The sequence below is a fragment of the Anarhichas minor genome, unplaced genomic scaffold, assembly GCF_050575085.1.
Source record: "Anarhichas minor isolate MPS153535 unplaced genomic scaffold, ASM5057508v1 ptg000030l, whole genome shotgun sequence".
NCBI lineage: Eukaryota > Metazoa > Chordata > Actinopteri > Perciformes > Anarhichadidae > Anarhichas > Anarhichas minor.
Window position 1 is genome coordinate 1,711,037 of NW_027466476.1, and position 11,142 is coordinate 1,722,178.

Sequence of the window (11,142 nt, forward strand, 5' to 3'; positions counted from 1 at the left end):
ATTCAGTACTGATGTTTAACAATCACACAACGAAAGGAAAAACATCCATCACAGGAAGTAATGAGAAACTAAGGTCTCTGCTGAGAGCCATCTCAGTACATCTCTACACATAATATTGCTTTATATTTGCTATTATGCTTAAATCTCTAAAAGCTGTGACACAGAGGATGAGGCAAGCTGAGCAAACATATTTTTCTTCAATTAATCTTTCTTAAATTACTCCGGGTCAACTAATTGACAGGAATAATACACGGTTTGGCCATCTACTGCCATCTAGTGCAGCGCTTTGTGACTACCAGCTTCATAAAGTCAACTAAAGAACCTCTTCCATTTAATAGCTGCAAGAGGATTCATTTGATTATGGTTTGCAACAACTGTGAGATTCACTGCTACTTCTTCATCCACATGAAGTGGCTGTTCTTCAGTTCTCTTCCCCAGAGGAACATCTCTATTTCCCAGAAGCCTTATGCACAAACACTGTGGTGTTTTGTTACAACCGAAGGAGCATTACGCTGTCTGGATGTATCTTTCCATTGGTATCTGAGTAAGGATGTGCAATTTGCTCCACATGCACATAGAATATACTCTGCACACATTTTAAATCATCAGAAGCAAATTTAGATTACAAAGGAAATATAATTCCACAATCTAAAAGGCAACTTTGATCTCCAAACATTCTAGGAGGAAGAATATAACCATCTGTACAAAGATGGAGCCTAATGGATCAGTGAAACCCATGAAAGAAAGAAATCCTTTCCAGAATATGCTTCTACACACACTAAGTGAAGCTGCAACACTTAAACTATGCTTCTTAACTCACGGTCTAAATGATTGGTCCTTTACTCATGTGAGGAGGCTACAGGTCTTTTGTAGAACCACCAAAACAAACCTTAATGAGAAGCAGACGGAGCTCTCTGAGCTGATTTGTTGTCAGTGTTAAAGAATGAAGCCAATGCATTTGGGACTCGTCTTCACCTCATCCTTTCATGTTCTTACAAGCTAAGTCTCTTTGATGATAGCTCACTGCGATGGCAAAAGTAAACTCACCAGACCTCCATCACCGTTGCCGGGGGTGACAGTATCCAAATACGTGCTGTAGCTTGGCAACAGTGCCCAAACAAAGGGCTCGCGGCTTGCGAGTTGATTTTCTGGCTGTGTTGAAGATGAGCGGACCTGGCAGCAGCCTTAATGAAAAAGTGGTCAAGCAAAATGGAGACCCAAGAGACCATCTCGCTGTGTTTACCAATACCCACGCCCCAGCAGGGAGTCCTGAAACAAGGCTATTGTCCGCTTTCAAGAAAGACACTCACACCAGGAAGGCTTACCTGGCAGGGAGAGGTAAGTCTGCTCGTACATTTATGATTTAAAAGAAAAGAACATCTCTAGAGTTTCAACCCTGAAATAAGAGAAGAGGTAAGAGGTTTTCCTACCATTTGCACTTTGTTATCTGTTGTTAGTTGAACTGCTGACTTTGTAGACATATTGTGTAGTCAATTGACTTTCTTTGAGGAGTCTCAAAATGTATGCTAGGCTAGCTAGAGTTTTCAAGGTGCATGGTACAAGAGCAGAAGGGAAAAGAGTAGGCCATCTTCTCAGCTTTAAATCAGCGCATACAACTTGAACAGTCGACAGTTGGTACATTTTAATTATTTAATTGAATTACAGACATAATCTGGGGGTCCATAGACATTACGCATAGATATTTTAATCCTAAAAAACTGGTGCAGCTCAGGGCTCTGTGTGGACCTGAGTGCTTTTGAGATACCTCCAAGCAAACTCAATCCTATCACCCATCTTTACACTTTATTATCTTTTTAATGGTTCAATAATGTTCAAACTCTTTACCTTGACATATGCAATAAACTAAGACAATAACTTCTAAAGCATATTGTCAGTAGAGGACTTGTGCTACCACATGGTTTAAACCCTTGACCTGATTGTTGCCCCTTGCTCGTTTCTAGATGACATAATAACTACAAATCACACATTGAAACTGAAAAAGCATACATTTAAGAAATAGTGTGATCAATTTCATTTGAGGGTGGACTTTGTGAGTAAATGATTTTTCACAGATTGAGACAGTGTCTTGTTGGATGAACAAAATGTTTGCAATAATTGTCTTCCGCAGAGTATTACAGCGAGGAAGGGAAGACCTTTGAACTGCGTCTTGTTAGAAAAATAAAGCAACAGCGAAGTGCTGATCCCACTTCTCGTCCGGAGTATCCATCCTCTCTTGGTGTGACAGAGTTCACCAGGCGAGCCACGGAGGTCGCTCTGGGGAAGAGCGCTCGAGCTATAGTGGAGGATCGGGTAATATCAGCTGTACACGAGCACTGTAACTGATTGTAGTTTCGACATTCATTCACGCCTTAGATTGAACAGCAGCAAACACGAAGAGATTAAGTAGTAGTTTGTACTTAATCACCCGATCAATCAGCATCGTGCAGAGGAATAGAATTATACAGTCATGGATTCATGTCCACCTTCATCCTCAGAATAAATCAGTACAAGATTAGTACTCAAATGTCCATGTTAACAACTCAAATCTTGATGTTTCGTGACTTCTGTTGCAGGTGTTCGGTGTCCAAACACCTGGTTTTACCGCTGCTGTGCGTCTTGGGGCTGAACTCTTGAAACACCGGTATGATGCCTGTGCTGTTTGGTGCGGGCCGGTCTACCTCTCTTCCCCCTGTGATGGTAAGTTACACCTCACCTCCTCTTAATGCTGGTGCACATTAGATCATGCTCTTGAAACATAAATAACACTCTGCATGTAGCTAATAATCCCAGTGTGGTGACTGCAGCTGCATGCACTACTCGTTCATCCTGTACATCATATCATGAACAACACTAGAGGATGAGACTCATATGCCACAATGGACAGAAGCAGTATCCATAGCAACATATACTCTGCATAGGTAAGAAAATACGTAATGCAGCTCAGACTAGAGGTTAAAATGTTGGATAATTCAATTGTTTTCAAAAGAAATAAACCACAGCATAAAAAAAATAGTTTTCACTCACATTAGTGGCTTCATACTCGTTACACACTGGAGTTTAAAGCAGCATTGATCTTGAGGAGTTTGTACTACTTTAGGTCTGTAATATAATGTTTCATCTTCTTGCTCCTCCCTGCAGACTCATTGGCTGGTATCTTCCAGGCAGCAGGGATTCAAGATATCCGTGAGTATTACTACTGGGATTACAAGCAGCGGGGCATTTGTTTGGAGAAGCTTCTGGAGGATCTGGCGAAGGCTCCGGAGCAAAGTGTCGTTGTTCTGTCAGCATCTGCCCACTATCCTACCGGAGCAGACCTCACTCAGAATCAATGGGCTCTGATTGCAAATCTCATCATGGTAACAGACATGTACATTTATGCCCTCTAACCAAAATTGTCAAGGAGCTCCTCACTCCTACTTAGATCATTTGCTGTGCACTCTTTCAACAGAGGCGTAGGCTTTTCCCTTTCTTCTTGCTGCCTCCTCAGGCGCTCTGCTATGGAGATTTAGAGCGGGGTGCCTGGCCTGTTCAGTACTGTGCATCGCAGGGGATGGAGCTCCTCTGTGCTCAGTCGTTCTCCCACTGCTTTGGACTATATGGTGAGTAAGTTAGGAATACCACTCAACTCAATGGTATATGTGTTTCACCCTATGGCCATGGGCCAAAATGAGCCCATGCAACAAAGCGTGATCTGTGACGTTATATCTGTATTGCCCCGAGCTGTTCGAATATTAAAAGAAAATACAGAACGTCAAGTTGAATTTTTATGCCAGAAAATGTATGCTTAGTTTCTACGAAGTCACAGTTACCTTTCAGTTTGGAGCTTTATACAGAGGAAACCTCTTAAAGTGATCACGTCTGGCCGAGTCGAATGATCACTAGTGATCACTATAATCACTTTCTACTGGATTATCAACACATTGTCAGGCAGGTTGTTGTTTTTGGGACATTTTATGCCTTTATTTAATTGTGATAGTGGAGAGAAAGTATAGGGAATTACATGCAGCAAACGGTCCTGCTAGCAAGCCGGCAATTGAACCGGAGACTCGCTGCTCGGGGCATTTGTGCCCATGGTGTCGCCTATCGGGTCGCCCCAGATTGAGAGGAACATCAGCTTATTTCTGTAAGACCTGGTGAACATTCACTTGCCCAGAACTGAGTGCTGTATTTCATTTTCAAAAGTGTCCCTCTTCAACTTCATTGTCAATAGCAGAAACATAAGAGAAAGGGAGCGCAACATTACACTACTACTGCTGGAACACAGTGTTTCTCCACATCAGACTCATCTTCTACTTCCTTTTGCAAGGTGAGGCTGTCGGGCACCTTCTGTGCGTCTTAAAGCAGAACTCCCTCCTGTTTTCCATGGAGTCTCAAGCTGACAAAATAGTGAGGTCGCTCTGGGCGCAGCCATCCGTAGGAGGAGCACATGTTGTTGCCACAGTGCTCAGTAACCCAGCCCATCTTGTTGAATGGTGAGTAATGCTCCATTTGAATGTATAATCTATCTTTTAAAGAATGCGGCTTGGGCGGCCACATTGCTGCTCTATCAGTAGATGTCCATAGTGATGGCTGGACGGTTTCAGGCCTTCCCTCAGGCATGCAATGCTTCAAAAAGTTGAACTGGTGATGAAATCCTTCATTTACAAAATGCAACTTTTGCTCAATGGATCTTTCATGTTTTGCAAATCCTGAATTATATGCTTTAGATGTAATTTCCCAAATGCTGTCCACTTGTTCTGTTTCCCAGGAAGGAAGAAGTAAAGTGCATTGTGGAGCGATGTATGATGATCAGAGAAATTTTGAGAGACAGGCTGAGGCTTTTGGGAACTCCGGGTTGCTGGGACCATCTGACTCAACAAGGTGGACTCTACTGTTTTACAGGCTTGAATGGTGAGTTTCTGCCATGTTGGACTTTTGTCAGTGTTATATAATATGCACTTATTGCAGTTAATCAATTTGAAATAAATATTCATGATTTGCGTGCCATCAAAGGGATTTGGCTTTGTTAATGATACCGATTTACATGAATTGCTGTAATGCTTTTTCACATGAACATTTTGTTTGAATACTTCCTTTCCTTCCATGATATCATAAATCCAGATGTGCTTTCACAATATTTCTTGTTTTTTGTTTTAGGTGAGCAGGTAGAATTTTTGTCTCAGAAGAGACACGTGTATCTGCTCCCCAGTGGCTGTCTAAACGTGAGCGCAATCAACAGTCGTAACTTGGACTATATCGTCGAGTCCATTCATCTGGCTCTGACCACGTCCTTCTGACCATGTGGCTTTCGGACAAGCACTACAATCAGTGTCAAAGGGGCTTTTCAGTCTGACTGACATTCTCATTTAAATCAAACCTTTCATGTGTCACAGTTTCAAGACTACGGTTATTACAATTGTAGGTTCAGCTATTGCAAAGTACATTCCAGCATGTTGTCTGCAGCTTGTTTTCAAGGCCCCCTGTAGCGGCTCTCCCCTGTTTGAAAATGATCACAGCTAATTTCCAAACAGACATTATTTGGATAAACCCACCACGTATTGGAAATCAAAATGGTTACTTTCTCGCATGGAAACATATGCGAAACAAATAAAGTGACATATTGACAGTCCTCAAAACGTTCTTTCTTAAGTCAAACTTTTAAGACCGCTCAGTAGAAAGTCCTGCATCAGCACTGTGTACTTAAATGTACTTTACGTCTGTTCAAGGTGGAGCTTTTAATTTATAATGCTGGAAAGTTAAATGAATAATAATTCCTCATATTTTATTTACTATATATTTTGTTTGTAAAATCTGAATCTGCAAAGCAACTAACATTTGTCTGTCAGGTAAATGTATTATAGTAGAATGTTTTCCTCTGAAGTAGAACTACAGTAAGAAGTATGCAGTTGAGTTATTTTGGGGTACAATGAGTTAGAATAGTAACATAATTCAATATTTTTCATATCCAAACAATCAATCAATGGCTGTTTGGGGCCCTTTTAGTCGGGTCTCCAGGCCCAGGTTGCCTACCTTGTCTCAAGGTAAAGTCTGCCCCTGGTGTGTTTTCCTGAACCAGAGTCTTCACTTCACTGGTGTTTCTCACCGTGAGTAACCGCAACTTGGGTATGTGATGCAACTACTACTGCCATGGCAGCTGAGGACCCGAGAAAGCACAGAGTTGAGTGGGAAGTTGTTTGTATGAGCTGTTCTCGAGAAAGCTGCGAACAGCAAACATTCGGCCTGTGCTGAATAGACTTTTTTTTTCAGCTCAGCCATAGTTAAAATAATAAAACAGTGATGGAGTAAAGATTTGTGTTGAGATTTTGTTGCTTTACCTGCTTTTGTCTGCAGCAAATATTGTCAGTCACTCCAAGGTTTACAGGTTTAAATGTATAAATGTTTTTACACAGCTGGGTACGCTTTGTCTCCTATTGTTTAATCCGTACACAAATGTAAAATTAAATGTAAAAATATTCATTTGTGGTTCTACAAAGGGAAAAAACAAAACTGCAGTTTTTAAGTGTTTGCTTTTGTTTGGAATAATGATGAAATTTGTAAGATCAGGCCACATACTCCAAAGAAGTATAGGGGGCAGCATTTCCCCTCTATAACTGGGTCCATACAATCTAAAAAAGTTACCGTCATCAGTTATTTTAAAAAAGCCAACTACTAACTTACAGCATGGCAAGAATATGCAAAACTCCATCAAACAGTTGAAACTCTGAGAGCCTTTGGCCTGTAGTTGATATTGGATTAAATCCTAAGTGGCAGAAATGAGAAAAGAACCCACAACCTGTCCTGCTGGGTGCTGCAGTGACTCACTATTGCCTCTCGATGTACAAGTGGTATTACAGTTCAGGAAAGGCCGCGGCTAGCTGGTTAGCATGCTCATTTCAGTAGATCTTTCATACATGTCTTTGACATTATGTTAACAGCGTTATTCCTTAACATTCTGTTGATATTGTTAGTTCAATTTTTGAGAAATTCTGGCCATGTCTTACACAATGCACCTTTAAACAAAGGAGAAACAAGCAAATGTTAGAATGGTATCGATCTTCTAACTTAACTCTTGGTAAGAACTTGACTAACTGTATTTCCCATAATGTCAAACTAGTCATTTACGTATGTAGTGGACATGTCATCTATATGTTAATGTCATGAATGGGTGTGAGTCATTATATATTAAACTAACATCAGTGAGTTGTTCTATAGTTTTCAATTTGCAAAATCAGTGAAGGTATATTATGTTTGTGTGGCTATATTACTGTACTCCGTTCATCTGTAGAAGACCACCAGACCACTTACCAGTAAGATCTATTTAATTAATATAAGGGGAATTAAGAGCTTACCAGTGCCCATGAGAAACATTTAGAGGGAAAGGCCTTGTTCAAACAGCATATATTGGTTACTGCCTTCAAATAAAAGGATTAAATAAGGATCCTATATAAACCCAATGCATTCACAGCAGATCTCAGCTGCTTTTATAATTTAACTGGGTTGAAGGCCATCCATTACACTGTGATTTTAATGGACTCAGAAGCTCATTCAGTGAGTGACTAAGGCTGCCTCAGTGTTCTACTGAACAACTCAGGTGTTTTGTTCCAGCAGTAGTCTGATTTTTTAGATGTGGTTTTTTGATTTAGTATCTTTCTGATGTTATTCATGTCTCAAATGGCATTTTATGTTGTTATGTATTAGTTGTAATGTGTTTTCTGTCTGTTGTGCGCTGTGGAAACTATGTCTATTGTTGTCTGTATGAGTCGATTTGGTGGAAAATGAGTTTCCCCACGGGGAATTAATAAAGCTTTCTAATCTAATCATGCTGAGTAGACAACCTTGACCTTAACAATGTCACAAACATTTGCGCTTCTTGTATAAATACATATGTTTGATGTATATTAGTCCCTGATAATATCCAAATATCAAAAGGTAGGGCTAGGCAATATCAATATTATATTGATATTCTGATTTGAACCTAGATATTGTCCTAGATTTTGAATATCGGAATAAGTGTTGTATTTTCTTGGTTTTAAAGGCTGAATTACAGTAATTGATGTAATTTACTGAACTTACCGGACTGTTCTTGCTGTTCTATTATTTGCCATTATTTACAGACTTAGTCATTATATCCACATTACTGATCACGATGCTGATGATGTGTAAAGGATTTGTGAAAGCCCCAATGGTCGACCCAACAATACTGTCGAAATACCGATAAAGTATTTAGTAAAAGATATTGTGATTTATGAGTTTCTCAATGTTTATTAATTATTGCCTCATATAACAAATTTCTTCTCATCAACCAGGTTTGTGACTCAGTGAAGGACTGCAGTATCAATACCTTCATATCTGGCTGCCAAAGTGGCAGACTGATCAAACTAGAGAAACGAGAAGCCAAAACATTTTTATTTAAATTATTTAATTTAAAAAATAATGTACTTGATGCTGCAGGTTTAAGAGCTCGGGTGCTTCCCACAGAGCAACCTTTATTCTGAAAAGAGTTGTATTTGAATTGGATTATTTGGGGTTTATCCTGCCAAACAATGTTTTTAGTAACATTTCCTTTCAACTGAGAAGCATTTTCAAATGATGTGAACGTATTGTAAAGCAAATGACTGCTCATCTGGAAACATTAATGAGTAATTCCCTCTATCATGCAGGTCTGTGTGGACACACTTTTTTGGAAAACATGCTGCTTTTATATAATTAACTTTATACCCTCTTTTCATTTGAGAGATATGCCACTATTGTACTGGATACTGTGTAGTTCTGAGAAACAGATTGCCACGAAGTATTTAATGGAGGCAGTGTGCTCGCTCTTTTCATTTCAGTGACCCTTGGTAAACAACGAGGATAATCAACATCCACCATCATACAGAGTCTGAGCCATTAGATGCTGTTTGGAGCCCTTTGATTTGCATCCGAGTGTGAATTTTCAAGTTTTCAAGTTTGCGATTAGTTGTTTACATGCATCCTAATATTCCACATACTGTTATCCCTGCATACATGACTAAAGGGGATATAAATACAAATATTACCAAGAAAACTGGAATTACCTGGTCTACAACAATCTAAAGTAATGGGAGAAAGGTGTTGCTTGCCTTCCAGTTAATATCAGCATTACCCATAAATCATTACATTACATTACAGTCATTTAGCAGACGCTTTTATCCAAAGCGACTTACAATTCAGATCCTATCACACCGTAGGCACAGCTACGGGAGCAATTTTGGGGTTAAGTGTCTTCCTCAAGGACACATCGACATGCGACTATAGCGGAGCCGGAGCCGTCTGTCCTTGACATACTAGGAGAAAAATAACATAACACTGTTCTCTGTCATCTACTTCTGATGTTAACCCAGACTCTGAAGGAGTAATCACATGCCAGATAGCAGTCTAAATGATTATAAAAACAGTTAACTTTGTCTTGTGTGAGCAGATCTCTAGATTGTCACAGCAAGATGACAATTGAGGCAGTAAATTAAGGACACATGGGTCCACTCAGTGGACACAGAGCAGCCTTTCTTTACCACAAGAGTGAATGATTTAAGGTGTGTTCATCTGCTGGCGTAGGCCTATAATTAGTGCACTGGGACACAGAAAAGGATGTGCTGATTGGCAGTGATCAATGATTAGCCATACTGACTCATACTGAGTAAACAAACACTATTGACTTTAAACAAGAATAATCTATATTACTTATTTACTGTCAAATTATTCCCTGGACATAATCATTTCAAGTGGATTAATAATACAGGAATTACTTGAACCGTATAATCCTCTGTAATAATAGTAATTATGAATAGTGCATGTTATTTGACTAACCTCTAAAATACAATTGACAGGACGTGGTGATATTCAAGAAAGATGATGCCAGTTTCCATAGTAGCCATTTCACATAGTGAGACCATTTTTAAAACTTGCCGTCACTGTAAAAAATGACCTGTTTGTAACCCCTAACCCTAACCTTATTATAACAGTCTCATGGAACTAGGATTGGTATCTGATAATAAGACAGTTTCTGAGGAATTTACAGAAAAGATGCGTTGGTCATCCGATTGCCGAAAAATAAAATTCCTGCAGAAATCTAAAAACATCAAAAGTTTTTAAAACCAAATCACAGCATTTGTGTCTTAATTTGGTATTTTGAAGGGATTTCTGACTACTTTTATTAATTTTGGGGTGGTCAAAAATGATTGACTTTTGCACCAAATCTGTTTAACAAAAAGAATCAACCCAAATTTGCTGTAACAACTTTTGATACATAAATGAGCACAGGAATGGCATCATTTACTTACATCATGATGCATATGTGGCATATACTTCTGACCTGCTATCTCCTCCTGAAGATCCCTTGCCCCCCTCTAAAATAGACAGAAATGTGTCTGTGTGGATCTCTGGAGCCGTATTAAGGTTGAGCTTCCAGTTCTTCTGTGATATATAAAATTGGTTTATTTTCAAAACTGTCTAATTGTATTCATCTAGCTGCTTAGTCAGAATCAGAAGGACACTGGTTGATTTATATGACGGTGAACTTGGTAACCCTACAGGTTTTTTAACAAGTTCTCTGAAATGTTTTTACAGTGTTGCGCTAAAGCACTTAACAGGCTGCTGCTGATTGCATGTCATCCATTTTTTATTCAGGTGCGACCAGACCTGCAGGAGCTTCAATACATAACCCAGCAAACCCACACGTTTTGCAGAAATTTGACAGACTACTCTTAGGTGTCTGTCTATGTAGATGGAGACCTTATTTGGATGCTGTCAATCACATCTTGCATAAAGCAGTAACCAGAGGTGAAAAGGATACACTCTAAAAACTAATACAATGACGTACATCATTTAAATGTATAGGAATTGAGTAAATGTTAGTAAAAATATCAAGTAGATCTTAATATCTACATTTAGAACTATGATATATACAACTCAGCAGCTATAATTTGAATCCTAAGTAAATGCAAAAGTAACCCTAAGTCAAAACCACATAAAAAAATGAGTGGATACAATTAAAATTCTAGGTAGATGTAACTAAAAACAAGACATGATGTGCTACATTTACTCAAAGCTTTAAACTACATATAATTAACACTATTGCATTTACTTCTTTAACTGTATTAACCCTTTACTTCTATTGTCCTCAAGATAAAATACTGTTACTTAAAA

At 39.1% G+C, this 11,142-nt stretch overlaps 1 protein-coding gene across 1 annotated transcript; it reads left to right on the plus strand.

Annotated features, from left to right (window-relative positions):
* The first annotated feature begins 1,163 nt into the window (after positions 1-1,163).
* Positions 1,164-5,618, plus strand: got1l1 (glutamic-oxaloacetic transaminase 1 like 1). Its single transcript, XM_076104232.1, has 8 exons — positions 1,164-1,338; positions 2,129-2,310; positions 2,574-2,697; positions 3,139-3,356; positions 3,449-3,599; positions 4,307-4,472; positions 4,748-4,890; positions 5,137-5,618. The coding sequence occupies exons 1-8, from the start codon at positions 1,164-1,166 to the stop codon at positions 5,274-5,276; spliced, it is 1,299 nt and encodes a 432-aa protein (XP_075960347.1). The 3' UTR covers positions 5,277-5,618.
* The last annotated feature ends 5,524 nt before the right edge of the window (positions 5,619-11,142 follow it).